This window comes from Sebastes umbrosus, chromosome 18 (assembly GCF_015220745.1).
Source record: "Sebastes umbrosus isolate fSebUmb1 chromosome 18, fSebUmb1.pri, whole genome shotgun sequence".
Lineage (NCBI taxonomy): Eukaryota > Metazoa > Chordata > Actinopteri > Perciformes > Sebastidae > Sebastes > Sebastes umbrosus.
The window spans coordinates 3,083,914-3,100,937 of NC_051286.1; the positions used below are offsets into that span (position 1 = coordinate 3,083,914).

The 17,024-nt window shown below is 41.7% G+C and overlaps 2 protein-coding genes across 2 annotated transcripts in view; one reads left to right on the forward strand and one right to left on the reverse strand.

The window, feature by feature from the left end:
* Positions 1–4,800, reverse strand: part of LOC119477388 — an 85,759-nt gene extending 80,959 nt beyond the window's left edge. The window contains exon 1 of the mRNA XM_037751465.1: positions 4,696–4,800. The gene's annotated coding sequence lies outside the window, so the exon portion shown is untranslated. The remainder of the gene's footprint in view (positions 1–4,695) is intronic.
* A 951-nt stretch (positions 4,801–5,751) lies between these two features.
* On the forward strand, positions 5,752–16,122 carry allc (allantoicase). Its single transcript, XM_037749929.1, has 11 exons — positions 5,752–5,925; positions 7,923–7,973; positions 8,371–8,458; positions 11,104–11,223; positions 11,613–11,692; positions 12,537–12,669; positions 12,756–12,911; positions 13,065–13,138; positions 14,233–14,341; positions 14,425–14,543; positions 15,663–16,122. Exons 1-11 carry the CDS (start codon positions 5,836–5,838, stop codon positions 15,840–15,842), a joined length of 1,200 nt encoding a protein of 399 aa, XP_037605857.1. The 5' UTR covers positions 5,752–5,835; the 3' UTR covers positions 15,843–16,122.
* Positions 16,123–17,024: the final 902 nt, after the last annotated feature.

Genomic DNA, 17,024 nt, shown 5'->3' on the forward strand with positions numbered 1-17,024 from the left:
CATTGGTACATAAGTTCAAAAGACATTAAAATGGCTATCAAAAGTAAATAATAATTGAAACTGCAAGCAGCGATGAACGGGCCCTTGCACCTTCCCGCACATCAGGAGTACTTGCGAGACGCCGGTCGACACACCCGTACATTTCAGTGACTATCGGACTCTGCACGCATAAGTTAGACGTTATTTCCTGCATCGATTGAGCGGCATAGAAAATTACGTATTGCAAATTTTTCACCACTTCCTGCGGCCACTATGTGGCGCTAGAGAAAACACGCTTAACATGCAATATGTTGCTCATTATCAAGTGTAGATCACACAATGTAAATTTCATGTGAATCGGATGATGTTTGTCACATAACGCTGACTTCCTGTTGCCAGTAGGTGGCGCTATGACTATGAGTCAATATTGCCATGTAGATGTCCTCAGACCTGAACTCTTATGAAGTACATCAAGTTTGGGGCAGATTGGACCAAGTACAGTCGAGTTACAACAGTTTGTCTTTCAATGGCGAATCATGTAAATTCTGCACCACGTCAACGTCGTTTCATGAAACCTCACGATTTGAACAACTTTCATCACAAAGGTCTTTATAATGTACTGACCAAATCTGAAGTTGATCGGGTTAAATCTGTAGGAGGAGTTTGTTAAAATACAGAGCCTGGAAAAAAATACACAAAAAAAAAAATCACACAAAAATTTAAATGGCCGACTTCCTGTTGGGTTTAGAGCATGGCTCCAAGAGACTTTTTTTAAAGTTTATATGTGATACATGTGCCAAAAAAAACTTTCGTACATCTAGGTGAAACGTACTGCGAGGGCTGCTTCGTTTAAATTTTGTAGGGGGCGCTATCAAGCTCCCTTGCCACACCAAAGCACAAAAACCATATCCGTTAACACATTTTAGCACTTTTAATATGTGTGTCAAGTTTCGTTTGTTTAATAGCATATCTAGCCTTTGAAAAACAAACTTCCTGTTTCATGGCGAATGGTGCGTCGCCACAGCAAGTACGTTCAACGAAAGCTAATAAGCTTTGCAGTCTGGCATCAGGAACTTCTTAACACTACGCTGTACGCCAAAATATAGCGCCTGTAACTTCCTGTTGCCACTAGCTGGCGCTATGAGTATGATTTGAAATTAGAGTGTAGATGTCTTCAATCCGGGACGCTCATCAAACGTAAGAAATTTGAAAAGATCTGACCATCTGGAGTCGAGTTACAGCGGTTTCCTTTGTAATGGCGAGTCATCAACATTCGCCATGCCGCCACGGCGCCACCATTTGACGAAACCTCATAGTCATCACAAGGAAGCATCACAAGGTCTTACGGCTTTCCTGACCCAATTTGAGGTGGATCTGATTAGTTTGTGAGGCAGAGTACATCGACATGCAAAACATGACATTTCATGTTGCCAGTAGGTGGCACTATGACTGCGAGCCAAAATGTACATGTGGATGTCGTCAGACAGGGACTTGTATCAGGCATGAGAAATTTGGAGCAGATTGGTTAATGTACAACAAAGTAACTTCCTGTTTTTTGGCGAAAGGCGCTTTTTCACCGCCATGCCACGGCAACATAGTTCCATAAAATTGGAAGATTTGAACAACTTCTCATCTCAAAGGTCTTAAAACTGTACTGACCAAATTTGAAGTTGATCGGGTTAACTCTCTAGGAGGAGTTTGTTAAAGTACAGAGCCTGGAAATGGCAAAAAAAAACTAAAATAACATATTCAATTCAAGATGGCCGACTTCCTGTTGGGTTTACGGTATACCTCCAAGAGGCTTTTTTGTACATCTCAACATGTTGCGTATACCTGCCAAATTTCATACCTCTAGGTGAAACAACAATGAGGGGCTCAATTTTAGCCATTTTTTAGGGGGCGCTATCGAGCCATTTTGTCACATTCGAGCAAGAGACCCAGAGAATATAACATTTTTCACCAGTCCTGATACATGTGCTAAATTTGTTCAGTTTCCGAGCACCTTTAGCCCCGCAAAAATGAGATTCATTTGTGTAAATTATAAAAATAAGAATAAACGGACAAATTACAATAGGGCCTTTGGTCAGTGCTCGGGCCCTAATTATCAAAATAATTATTAATTATTGAATAATAAAACCAATAAATCAATAAACTTAATATTAATAAATTATCAATATATATTAATAATAACAGGGCACCAAATTGCATTGATACATAAGCTCAAAAAGACATTAAAATGACTATCAAAAGTGATTAATAATTATCAAAATAATTATGAGTTATTGAATTATATTATTTGATGTATATTAAATCATCCTCGGGGCACCACTCCTTGAATCAAAGAGAAAATTATAGCACATTAATGTAGTCTCATAGATAATTCTCATTAAATATACTAAACTATCAATTTGGAACTTTGATTAATAATTAAATTTATAACTATAACCGAAATAGATAGTAAAGGTTGAAGGATATCGGAGTTCTTGACACAGCAGCGGTTGGCATTATTCACTCTTGTACAATATTAAACAGACCAGCATGTATATTCCACAAACATTTATTTACAAGATAATAAAGGTTTAAAACACAATATTAATCTAACTAAATAACTAAACTAAAATAAAAAAAAGCAGTGTGTGAGCATATGTATATGTGTGTGTGTGTGTGTGTGTGTGCGTGCGTGCGTGCGTGCGTGCGTGCGTGCGTGCGTGCGTGTGTGATTGTGTGAGAGAGAGAGAGGGGGAGAGAGAGAAACAAAGACAAGATGTCTGCATGTGCCTACAGACAATATGGCAAGCACTGTAAAACTACAAAGATGGCTGGGTCAAGGATGGACGCCAATATGTAACCACATGGCCTCTTTGTTCTTTGGAGCAAATGTGCTCAGAAAGGACAGAGGGGGGTGTGATGTGGGGGTTGAGAATGTGTATGTTTATATTTAAAACTAATTCACAGTTTATGTATTTGATCGTAATGTGTGTCAGATAATGCAGTGGGTTAGAAAAGATGGTTAGTTTGCATGCAAGACCTTGTCTATGTGAAGCATAAACTAAACACATCAGGTATGGCGAAACCAGCTACCCAAATATCTCTAATCTTTTAACTTTAATGTCATAATATTACAACTTTTTTTCTCATATTACGACTTTTTAACCTAAACCTATGACTTTTTTCTCATAATATTACGACTTTTTTCTCGTAAACCTATGACTTTATTCTAAAAATCTCAGATTTATTTGTTTCCTCATTGTGGCCCTAATACTCTGTCGTACTCTTGAGTCTTAACAGTTAAAAATAAACCTCAGTCAAGTTGATCCAAGCTGTCAGACCAGATCAGACACATTTTTCACTGATGTGAACTCAGATTACAATCAAACTGTAGATGAGATCAGGCAGCAGCAGCAGGGCGGTGACCAAAAGCTGTGGTTTGTAGTTTGCAGCAGCCTTCACTAAATTTACAGGAAGTCACATGTTTTAACAGAAATGAGAAGTTGTTTCCTCTGAAGCGTCACGTGAAGCGACGTCCGTTTCTGATCAAATTATTAGGCTGAATGTTTCAGGGAAAATGTAAATGATATAACTCATATCAAACCCGACGTTCAGGAATTATCAGCCTCACATGTGACTGAATGGAAATGACGATAAATAATGTGAAACGTGTTTGTTGCTGACAGACAGACTCTCCGTCTCTCTCTGACTTTAATAGTATCATTAATAAAAGTTAAAGGGATTGTTTGTAACTTCTTACACGTATAAATCATTGCGGGTCGGTGTCCCATGCGCGCTCGCGTGTGGCTACGCTGTTCAGACAAGACTCCAACACAAACTACACGGAAGCACCAAAATCACAAAGTTCTATCTAGTGAAGCCCGTCTGTTAAACAGTGTTGGCCACGGTCGGAGACCGTGGCTTTGGTCTCCAGGGCCGGAGTCTCTACTGTACTCTGCTCCTCTGCCCGCTTGCCTTCACTCACACACCGCGCTCGATCTTACTCTTTCGCTCCACTCTCACGTGCATGCGCGCACACAACACACTGCAGAAGAGCTAGTTTAGCTCTGAGAATATCTAGTGAATGTACAGTGGACGTTTGTGCAGAAATAACTGCTGCAGCTCCTCCAGACCAACAGAGGTTTCCCGTGTCTTGTGAAGTGACGGGGCTCCGCAGTGAGAAACGTTATCGTCTCTGACCAAAACTCCGGTGTCTCCCTGTTCCCTCCGGCCGCGGTCGGGGGGCTGAAGCAAGAACAGCCAACACTAGGATCAGCATTGATTCATGGAGAGACCTTCGTCTGGTCAGCTAACATTACTGCCAAGCAGCTGAAATATAGAGTGATATTGTGGTTTTAGCTGACGTGTGCCGCCTCACTGTTTTGAGCGATGCTCGTTCATGTCTATTTTTTAGCGAGCAAGCGCGAGCCCGACGCTGACTTTCATTGACTTAACAGCCACAGGTGTCGCTGCTAACAAGCATTTCTGAAAGTTACAAATAGTCCCTTAACAGTTAAAAATAAATCTTTGTCAAGTTGATCCAAGTTGTCCGACCGGTTCAGAGACTCCCTGCATTCTGATGACGTGAACTGAGATCAAATTGCTGTTGATTCTACTTGAGAAACACAAAAATTCAACAACGCCGAGTGATAAAGAGTGATACAACACAATGTGATCAAAGTGATCCAATGATCAAACATTTACAGATTCCTCTGGTTGGATTCTCACCTGTTGAACTCACCTCAGGTCAACTTACAGACACTTTCCACCTTCATGTGTCGAGGAAACACTGGCAGAAGAAGAAGCTGCTCATCTCTTCCTCGTCAGTCCTGGTGTCTGTGTGCATTTGATCTGTCCAGGTGGATCATAACGAACGAGTCAGCATGACGTGAAAACCAGTCTCAACTGTAATTGGTTTGCTGGGCGAGTGATGAAAAACTGAATACGGCTTAAAATAGCTGAAATACAGCTTAAATTAAGTGAAATTCTAGTGCACTTAAATAAAACATACAAATAGTGTATTAGAAATTACTTTAGTGTTTTTACAAGTACACTAAAATACCACTATAAGTATTTGCAATTTGGTATACTTTTTCAAAGTACACTGAAATACAGTTTAAATGAATTTAAAGTGCACTTTTTGTAAGCATACTTAAATTCCCTTTTAATTAAGTTAAATTATAGTACACTTTAATAAAACATAAAAATAGTGTATTACAAATGACTTTAAAATAAGTATACTTTTCATGAGTACACAAAAATACCACAAAAAATATTTGCAATTTAGTATGCTTTTTCAAAGTACACTGAAATACAGCTTAAATTAACTTACAATAAAGTGCACTTTTTGTAAGAATACTTAAATGCCATTTTAATGAAGTGAAATTATAGTACGCTTTAATAAAACATAAAAAATAGTGTAATATAAATTACTTTAAAATAAGTATACTTTTCATAAGTACACTAAAGTATTTGAAATTTCCTATACTTTTTACAATTACACATTTGTATAATTTACAATACACTTACAATAAAGTGCACTTTTTTATAAATACACTAAAATACCACTGTAAGTATTGCAGAATTAGTATATTTATTTTTAGTAGACTGAAGTTGAACTTAATGACATCTATTTTGAAGTACACTTTTTAAAAGTACATGTTAAATATACTTTAAATTAAGCACAAAAAGTACAAGTACACTTGTAATAGCTTTAACAGTGTACTACTCTATGACCTGGGTAAATGAATAGCCTGCAGTCAGTGACCGAGCAGCCGATGAACCTCTCCGATCGGTTCTTCAGGCTTCAGCAGAGCGAGCAGCTGCTTCAACATTTCTATTCAGTAGAAACCTCAGTAGAATCTCACCATGGCAGAGAGGAGAGCAGCGGTGAAGGAAACAGCAGAGCCCGACTTCCTGCAGTTTAATGATCTGGCCTGTGAGGCGGTCGGTGGGAAGGTGAGTCACTGTATCATACAAGCAGAAATACATTCAGATATATTGATTAACTAATGCACACATAATAATGAGGAAAACAACAACCAGCACCTAAATACATTTAATCCAGATATGTGTTAATATACAGTTAGTTTAGTCCAGTGGTTCCCAACCTAGAGGTCAGCCTGCTTCATGTTTCTAGTGTTTGTGCTAAGCTCAGCTAACCGGCTGAACTTACATACTTACCGTACAGACATGAGAGTGAATAGACTCCTTTTCTGTTAGTAAACATGGTGAGGTGTTTTGGGGGCGGAGCGTTAAGTGGAGGCAGAATTATTCTCTGAACACGTTAGTTAAAGGGACTATTTGTAACTTTCAGAAATGCTTGTTAGCAGCGACACCTGTGGCCGTTAAGTCAACGAAAGTCAGCGCCGGGCTCGCGCTTGTGCTCGCTCCAAATAGACATGAACGAAAATCGCTCAAAACAGTGAGGCGACACACGTCAGCTAAAACCACAATATCACTCTATAGTTCAGCTGCTTGGCAGTAATGTTAGCTGACCAGACGAAGGTCTCTCCATGAATCAATGCTGATCCTAGTGTTGGCTTTTCAGCAGGAAAAGCGGGTCGGTGCTGGGCCTGAAGCAGGAAGAGAAACGTTATCGCCTCCCGACCGCGACCGCAGGGAGACACCGGCACCCGGTCGGAGACAATAACGTTTCTCTCTGCGGAGCCCCGTCACTTCACAAGACACGGGAAACCTCTGTTGGTCTGGAGGAGCTGCAGCAGTTATTTCTGCACAAACGTCCACTGTACATTCACTAGATATTCTCAGAGCTACACTAACTCTTCTGCAGTGTGGAGTGAGCGCTCATGCACGTCTAGAGGTGGAGCGAGACAGCGAGAACGCGCGCGATGTGTGAGTGAAGGCAAGCAGGCAGAGGAGCAGAGACGCCGGCCACACGCGAGCGCGTATGGGATCCCGACCCGGTAGATTTATACCTGTAAAAAGTTACAAACAGTCCCTTTAACGCTGGCTAGCAAGTTGTGTTGGCTTGTTTTTTTAACAATGGCTGAAGAAAATCCTAGTTTCTCTCAGTATGTGCCGTCACTCACTCTCCAGAATCACCAGTGTTAGTTGAGAAAGTTAACATTAACCAATGGGACCAGATTAGCCGACCCCTACGCCGCTGGAGACTACTGCAGGAGGAGGAGACGGCTGGCTAACGTTGGTTAGCTAACGTCTGCTCTCCTCCCGGTGAACTCGTCTCCTAGCGGCGAGGAGTGAGGCAGAGGGACGTGACCCGGCGCTGTCCGCTGTTGGGCTCATTATCTGTAGCACGGTGGAATTAGCAAGGTAGCTAGCTAACTAGCCAGTCGCTAAATGAGTAAAATTTAACATTTTAATGCTTCATCCTCACACTCTGGTCACAGCGTAGGAAAGCACGAAAGTAGCTAGCCGTCCGCCCAGCGGGTTGGTGGCCAACGGCAGCGCTGTAGAGATAACTTGAGGGCGTATAAATCTTTGGATGCCTATAGTTAACTATCCTTCAGTAAAGTCAGTCAGAAAAAGAGTTGTACAATATCGGCGAAGCATTTCAGAGATGGAGAGAAAAGGTTGCTAATCGCAGTCGTGAGCTATTGGCTGCGGTTAGCAGAAGGCTAAATATTAGCAACATTTACTCTCCATCTCTGAAACGTTTCGCCGATATTGTAGCTCGCTAGAGCCACGAATCACAGTTTGTCATCTCAGATGTCTGTGATATCTGGATTCTGGCACCCAACATCACAGCAAGATGACATTTTAGATGTGTAACTTTAGCCCACTGCTAGTGTTAGCCTCCAGTCTGTCCTTTGTTTTGCCTCCAGCTAACACCGTGACCTCATCATGACGTTGACATAAAAAGGGTCTATATTCTATCATGGTGAACTATTCCTTTGCAGCTTTAACTTTACATTAGGATGATGTATTGTCCATATTTTCAGGTCTTGTGTTTTGTTTTTTGTTGTTTCTATCAGGTTGTTTTTGCTACAGACGAGTGGTTCGCTCCTGCTGCCAACCTGCTGAAGGTAATGATCCACCTTCAGGACAACACACAACAACGTTTGACTTGATGTTACGCAGTTGTTTCACTCTCTTGTTCAACAACATGTTAGTCCGTCTCTCAACACTGACTTCCTGTCTGTGTCTCTCATCTTGAAGCCCATTGGTTCCTGCTGAGAACGTTAAAAACACGTATAGTTTCATCAGTAATCTCGTAGTTATTATCAAACAAACAGGAGGAAATACTGACTTTGTTGGGGACTACTTTCAGCGGCGGATTAATACACATTTGGTGCTCTAGTGAGTATATGGTGGGAGAAGGATAGAGTACTTGTTCGTTAGCTGAACAGCAGCTGGTTTGTCCTTGTTAGTCCTGCATATATTAAGCGTCCTCCAACATGTAATGACTATATGTTCATACAGAGAGAGCCGCCGCAGTTCATCGCCTCTGCCTTCACTGAGTTTGGAAAGTGGATGGACGGATGGGAGACGAGGAGAAAGAGAATAACGGGTAAGTGTTAGAAACAAACTCTCCTGTTCAGTTAAAATCACCCAGAATACAGTGTGTTGTTTTCCTTTTTTTAATACTTTCAGTTTGGACATATGTGAATACACAAAGTGAATTATGTTCAAACTGTAGCGTGCTCACAGTTTGTACGAACGGTTTAATTTAAACTAGCTCTGCTCGCCACAATAAATGTCAAAATAAGCGTACATTTACATGAATCTCACTTTAATAATGGCAAAAAAACTTAAAATAATTTAAGTGAGCCATTAATGAAGATGAAAAAACATTAATTTAACACAATAGGTTAACAAAAACCTATAACAAATCTTTCCTGATTGCTTACTTTTTAATATCAATGTATAGGGGATTTTAAAGACTGATATCAATATATGGAGTGATATTAATAATAATAACGATAACTTTTATTTGCTGAGCACTTTTTAAGCCATAAGCACAAAGCAATGAAAACAAATAGCTTATGATTTTAAGATAAGTCTTCAGAGACCAGCTAAAAGCTAAGAAAACAGATAAAGAACTATTTGAAATAAATACAAATAAAATAAAATACAGAATAAATAAAGTGCAGAGGTGACACTAAAAAAGTACAATATATACATTACAATATTTTAGATTATAGCTTCTGAGTGAACTGTGCAATTATTTGTGTAAAAGACATCAAGTAGTCTGACTCCAGCAGCCATGACCTATGAGCAGGGTCTGAAATGAACTTTTTTCATTGCCTGCCACTGTGGCAGACAAGTACCTTTTTTTTTGTCTGCCACTCAGAAATTTTATCTACCAGTTTTGAAATCTCTGCGCCAAATGAAAGAACAAAGTAAAAGTGAGCATGGCTCACATACCCCCGCTCACTGCTTGATCCCTACTAAAGTAAGACCAAAGGTTTTGCCATTTTGGAAAAACTCAAAAAGGTTTGGGCACCGTGGACTTCTAACCCCCAAAAGGCACAACTAGACCACACTGTCAACCATCATACCAAATTTGAAGTTCCTAAATGAAATAGTTTTCGAGTTCTGCTCCGGACACGAAAATGTGACACGTGAACGGACGGACGGACGGAAGGGCACGTGGAACGCTATATATCCCCAACTACGTGTATAATAACATCTTAGATCTGATGTCATTCAATGTTCAATATATTTTACACAAAAAACATTATATGCATGGTAAATTACAATATTCGAATTACACCGTGGCTTCCGGGGAGCCCTATTTTTTCGGGGCAGGGAGGGTACTGTACACAGTACTGTACTGTACTTTGTTATTGTCATCTATAGGGGTTGTTTCCATAAAAACACAATTCAAATGATTATGATTATTTAAATATTTGCTTGTGTTAGGATGTTAAACAGGTTATACTGTAATTCCCTCTCTATTATCTATTTTATACTGCTGTGAAAACATCTCCTTCAAACAACTGGATTTATTCAAGTTTCTCGCCAAAAACATCATTTTACGAGGATATTGAACACGACGATAACGTAATTTACTTTCGCCCAATAGTCATTTTTCCTGAGCTTGTGTTTGAACGTCTCATAATAATAACAACTGCCTAATGCCTAATGTGCCTAATGGCACCTCCATTAACATTAGTAGATCTGTTATTTAACCAAGCAGGACTGTGCTGCCCACCGGCTGCTAACAGGTAACATTACTAACTCTCCTCCTGGCCAACAGGTTTGTTGTTCACAGTGTTGCTTTATCAAGGAAAAAACAGGGTGCGTCCCTCAGGCAGTGTCTCCGGTCCAAAACGAACTGCAACATGATACAATGTGCTTATGCGTCATTGTGCATGCGTTACTGTGGAAGGGCATCAATACAGAGGAATCAGTAGTCACGGAGGCTTGAGATACCAAGGAATCAGACAATAAGGAGTCTGTTCTCTATTCCCTCCCCTAACATTTTTTACTGTCTGCCAAAGTGGCGGATGGCCTGCCAATTTTACCTGCAACTGCTAACAATTTACCTGCATTTGGCGGGTGGCGGTTGCTAATTTCAGACCCTGCCTATAAGTATATGTGAATAATAAGTACAATATACAGCTGAGTGAAGGCAGGCAGTTCAGAGGAGCAGAGGAGCAGAGTACAGCAGAGACTCCGGTCCTGGAGACCAAAGCTACGGTCTCCCCTGCATCCTCCAACTGTGGTTAACACTGTTTAACAGACGGGCTTCACTAGATATAACTTTGAGGTTTTGGTGCTTCCGTGTAGTTTGTGTTGGAGTCTGAGTCTGAACAGCGTAGCCACACGCGAGCGCGCATGGGACACCGACCTGGGTGATTTATACGTGTAAGAAGTGACAAACAGTCCCTTTAACACATAATACTCCTGATTAAGACCCTTACATTTAGAGACCCAGATAGTTTTACAGTGTAAAAATCAACTGGTGGACAAACTGTGTAATGGAGACGTGAATATATCTGCAATAAACTAATATTGATCAATTTATCAAGAAACAGAAAAACTACCTGGATGTCAAGAGTTCATTAAGAGGCTCTTTTATATTAAATGTAACCTGACCTACAGCATCTAATGAATCTTTGGGCATATACATGTATTTATCTGTTTAATTTTGAGGTCAACACAACAAAAACATACTTTTTCACTTTTTCTATGTAACTTTCTGTGGAGGTCATGACTGGTGCATCATCCAGCTGGGAGTACCGGGGCGGATCTACGGCTTCGACGTCGACACGTCCTTCTTCACTGGAAACCATTCGCCCTACGTCTCCATCCAGGCCGGCTGTCTGGGTACAAACTGTTACTGATACTCAAATATCTCCTAAAGTATGACCCGACGATACTAACGAGTCATGTGACTCACAGGACTAACGGTACTAACGACTCATGTGACTGACGATACTAAGGATTCATGTGAATAGCGACTCACGTGACTTACGTGACTGACGATACTAACAACTCAAGTGACTCACTGGACTAACGATAGTAACAACTCACGTGACTAGCGACTCAAATGACTTAGTGACTGATGATACTAATGACTCATATGACTATCGACTCACAGGACTAACAATACTAATGACTCACGTGACTAGCGACTCCGTGACTCACGTGACTCACGTGACTGACGATACTAACAACTCAGTAACTAACACTAATATATACGTGTTCTTCACCAGACGAACCGCCCACCTTAACTCTGGAGGGAGACCGGACTGGCATGGCTGCCTCTGACAGTCAGCTGGCTGCTGTCGCCAAGGTAACACTGACGTGTGGTTTGATTGACGTGTGACGTGTGATGTGATTGACGTGTGACGGGCAGTTTGATTTACGTGTGACGTAATTGTCACATACGTTTGATTGATGTGTGATGTGCGGTTTGATTGACGTGTGACATGCGATGTGATTGATGTGTGACTTGTGGTTTTAGTGACGTGTGACGTGCGATGTGTTTGACGTGTGACGTGCAGTTTGATTGACGTGTGACGTGCGGTTTGATTGACGTGTGACGTGCAGTTTGATTGACGTGTGACGTGCAGTTTGATTGACGTGTGACGTGCGGTTTGATTGACGTGTGACGTGCAGTTTGATTGACGTGTGACGTGCGATGTGATTGACGTGTGACGTGTTACGTGCGGTTTGTTTGACGTGTGACGTGCAGTTTGATTGACGTGTGACGTGCGATGTGATTGACGTGTGACGTGCGGTTTGATTGACGTGTGACGTGCAGTTTGATTGACGTGTGACGTGCGATGTAATTGACGTGTGACATGAAGTTTGATTGACGTGCGATGTGATTGACGTGTTACGTGCGGTTTGTTTGACGTGTGACGTGCAGTTTGATTGACGTGTGACGTGCAATGTGATTGACGTGTGACATGCAGTTTGATTGACGTGTGACGTGCGATGTGATTGACGTGTGACGTGCGGTTTGATTGACGTGTGACGTGCGGTTTGATTGACGTGTGACGTGCGGTTTGATTGATGTGTGACGTGCGGTTTGATTGACGTGTGACGTGCAATGTGATTGACGTGTGGCGTGCGATGTGGTCGACGTGTGACGTGCGGTTTGATTGACGTGCGACGTGTGGTTTGATTGACAGCTGGGCTCGGAGGCGTGGCCTGAGCTGGTGTGCGTGTCGGAGCTGAAGCCTGGATACTCCGACTGCGGCCACAACTCATTCAAGGTCACCTTCAACAACCGAGTCACACACCTGCGCCTCAACATGCACCCAGGTACACATACACACATGTTATCAAATACTACTACTACTACTACTACTACCACTACTACTACTAATAGAGTATATGTGTGTCATCAGATGGAGGGATATCCAGGCTGCGGGTGTACGGCGTCGGGCAGAGAGACTGGTCGTCTGTCTCCTCCCACCAAGACGTCGACCTGGTGGCTCTAACCAATGGGGGAGTCTGCCTCGGCTACAGCGACGCCCACTTTGGGCATCCACGCAACATGATTGGTTGGAATCAGCACCAATAATTTCTACCTTTACTTTTTATGTTTATTGTTGTCATTGGAAATTACGATTTATTTATTATTCATGGCATTGTCAGCTTTGGTCACTGGACTTCTGGGTGGGTGGTCTGGTGACACTGGTGTGATGTGTTTGCAGGTCTCGGCCGAGCTGTCAACATGGCCGACGGCTGGGAAACGGCCCGCCGACTGGACAGACCCAAACACCTGAAGGTCTAAACAAACACTGACCTCCACATTAACATTAACATTAACATGAACCTAATTCTGACTGTAACTGTGAAAGAAAGCTTGAACTGACCTTTCAGGACGTAAGGAGGGGACAAAATGTCCTAACATTATTATTTATTATTTAAAAATATTCCCTCTTTCCAAAATGTCTTTACTTTTACTCAGTTTCTAAAAATGTCCTCACATTTCCCAAAAGTGACTTATTTCCACAAAATACTAGCAACTCACATGACTAACTGGACTAACGATACTAACAACTCACATGACTAGCGACTCCGTGACTCACAGGACTGCCTATACTAGTGACTCACATGACTCACGTGACTGACGATACTAACGACTCACATGACTCACGTGACTTATGATACTAACGACTCACGATACTAATGACTCACATGACTCACGTGACTCACGTGACTCATGATACTAACGACTCACGTGACTCACGTGACTCACGGTACTAACGACTCACGTGACTCACATGACTCACGGTACTAACGACTCACTTGACTCACAGGACTGATGATACTAATGACTCGTGACTATCGACTCACCGGAATAATTTGAACACAGGTACAGCCAACGGCCGGTTAGCAAGCACGTTCTGCGCCTGCGTGAGAGGAAATAACTCTCCACACCAGCAGGCGGCGGTAGTCTGTATTCATCATTCAAAAAAGGGAAAGAGGAAGATCGAGGACGGCGGATATACAAGGCGTTGTTATGATACGTATATGAAACAAAAGCGGCGAAAAAACTAGGCCGACGGACGCTCACCGACGGCCGACCATCAGCTTTAGGAGCAACAGGAAGTCAGATGGCGGCTGACGGTACCACGGTTTAGCACTGTGCGGCTCACATTCGTACTGGGCTACTGTAGAAACATGGCATAGAAACATGGCTCGCTCCCTATGTAGAAATAAACGGCTCATTCTAAGCTAACGAAAACACAACGATTCTTATTATCAGCTGATTATACACTAATGAAAACATAGTTATGAATATTATATTTCTGCCAATAGATCCCTGAAATGTTACACACTGGTCCTTTAAATGTCTCCCTGCTGGCTGGGTTGCAGGTGGACCAGCGAGGGATCCTGCAGGTCCCGGGCTGGGAGTGGGCGGTGTTTCGCCTCGGTCATCCTGGAGTGATCAGCAGCGTCGAGGTCGACACCAACCACTTCAAAGGTCCTCACACACACCTGCTGTTTTTTTCTTTAAAATGAATTTCTTGATGAGCAGAAGAAAATAACCCGTGGGTTTCCATCCAGGTAACTTCCCGGACTCCTGCAGTATCGAGGGTTGTTCTTTGACCCCTGAGGAGGAAGCTCAGTGCATCAAGACTAGGTGGAATTCTGGGAAATGGCAGGTCCTTCTTCCCCCTCAGAAAGTACGTAATATCCGTGAATATCCCAGTCAGTTTGTTTGAATGTAGAGCTCCATGTGCAGGCGGATGGATCAATCAGAGGAAGTATTCTTCCAGTAACTCACGGATCTGGAAACATCTCCTCTTTTCCTCACAGATAACTTTACCAACAACAACAGACGAACGTTTCAGGCTGTTCTCAACCACAGTTTGTAGCTATACCTGCAAAAACGAATGCACTGTAATTCATAAACAGTATATATACAGTATATATATTTATATATACTGTATATATATCCCAAAAAATCATTTTGTATTTAATCCACGTAATTGTGAACCAGGAAGTATAGAGAGCAACAAACGCCGCGCAGGGAGGAGGTTGGGGGGGATAGAAAAACACCAGACGTTCACCAGGAGATCGCTGTTCATGTCCCGTCTGAAACTAAAAGTAACGTTGACTTATTTTGTCTCCTGAGTCGTTAGTATCGTCAGCCCCATGAATCCCGTTAGTCCCTAGTGACGTGAGTCGTTAATATCGCCAGCCCTGTGAGTCGCTAGTATCGTCAGTCCCATGAGTCCCTAACCCTAACCCTAGTCACTAGTCAGTGAGGTTAACGTCAACCACGACCGTTTCCTAACCCTAACTAAGTGGTTGTGTTGCCTAAACCCAACTTCCTGTGAAAACGGAAGTTTATTTTGAAAGGACACTATGCATGTAACGAGCATATATTGACACGCCGTCCCTGGTCCATCCAAAAGTAACGCTAGAGGGGTACCCCATGCGTCGATTTCCAATGCCGAGGGGCGTTGACCAAGCGGCGGTATTTGCCGAGTTGGGAGTGAGGATGTACTAGCTGTCCAGGCCGTGTGCATCACTTTTTAGTGTCCCCTGGAAACAGTTTCCATCGTGTCGTGTGAGCTCCTTGCAGGGCATTTCTGTATTTGTTTGTCTTTTCTCTATTTGCAGCACGTTGAGCTCTTAGGGCCTCCGTAGTTCAACCTTAAAACTTACAAATCTGCGTTACTCGTATAACAATAAAAGTTTAGTTTTTCAGCTTTCAGCTCAAACAATGAGTCCTGAACATTATCAGAGGATGTTTCTCCGGTTTGTATATAAACTGCTTCCTGTGTTTGTGTCTGCAGCTGCGTCCTCATCACAGACATCTCTACAGTGAGGCCGAGCTCGCTCTCAGCTCACCTGTCAGCCACGTTCGCCTCATCATCAGCCCTGACGGAGGGGTCAGCCGGCTCCGCCTCTGGGGTCGACCCACGCCCGTCAGTGTAGCTCCGGCCAATCAGAAGAGGCCGGCGTCCAAACTGTGATGCTCCGAACACCCGACGTCCATCACTGAACATCAAACACAGAGAGGATGTAAAGTTTCTGTGTTTAATTACGTTTCTACGGAAGCCCTGAAAGGCAAGCGAGAACTTTTTTTTTTTTTTCTGGTGATCCATTTTCTGAGTCTGATCCAAATTATTTTCTCTCCTGACTTACGACTTAAGAACAGGTGAAAATAAATGTTTTACCAGGATGATGTGTCTAAGGTCCTTCTTTTTCTTCTTTTTTTCTGTGAAACAGCTGGAAATAAAAAATTCAGGATCATTTTTCTAGTAGTCTAAGTTACTTTTTCTTCCTGTGTGAAAAGAAGTGAAATTCTTTTTTTTTTTTCAGGCTGATTTTTCTAAGTTTCTTTGTTTTTCTTTACAGCCGTGTGAAAACAGGTCTACAGGCCAACAGGCTGATTTTATTGAGTTAATTTTTCTTCCTGTATGAAAAAAAATATGCAAATTTTTTTGCCTCTGTGGAAACAGTTGATTTTTTTTAGGCTGATTTATCTAAGTTACTTCTTTTTTTTTTTTACCTCTGTGTGAAAACAGGTGCATTTTTGTTTTGTTTGGTTCTTTTTAGGCTGTGACTTCTTCTTTTTTGCCTCTGTGTAAAAACTTTTTTTTTTTAGTTTTGTCTCTTAATTAAAGCAGGTGGAAGAAAATTAGTATTTGTTGTTGTAATACTTATTTTAACCATCAGAGGGCACCACTACCCCATCTTCTAAATAGAACTGAGCATTCAGGTTTTCTTCCAGGTGAGTTTTAATTTCTCCATGCACTCTAAACACAAGGTACGTATAAACCGTTTCAACGGCATTGCATTGCAAAAAAAATGTTTTTTTCCCACTGGTTTCACAGGAAAAAAAAAAAACTTAGAAAGGATAGAAAATAATTTAGATCAGACTTAGAAAATGAAAAACAAAAAAAAACATTCTCGCTTGCCTTTCAGGGCTTCAGTCAGAGTAGAAGATAAAATAAACCTTTATTGATCCCCAGAGAGGAAATTCTGTTGTTGCAGCAGTACGAAATAAGTAAAATAGAAAGAAATAAGAATAAGTACAGATAGATACAAATAAATAAATAATAAGAGGTATATGAAACTAAAATAAAATTGAAAATAGAAACTATACAAGTGCATTTGGAGAGATAAAAAAAAATGTTTTTGTTTTAAAAACC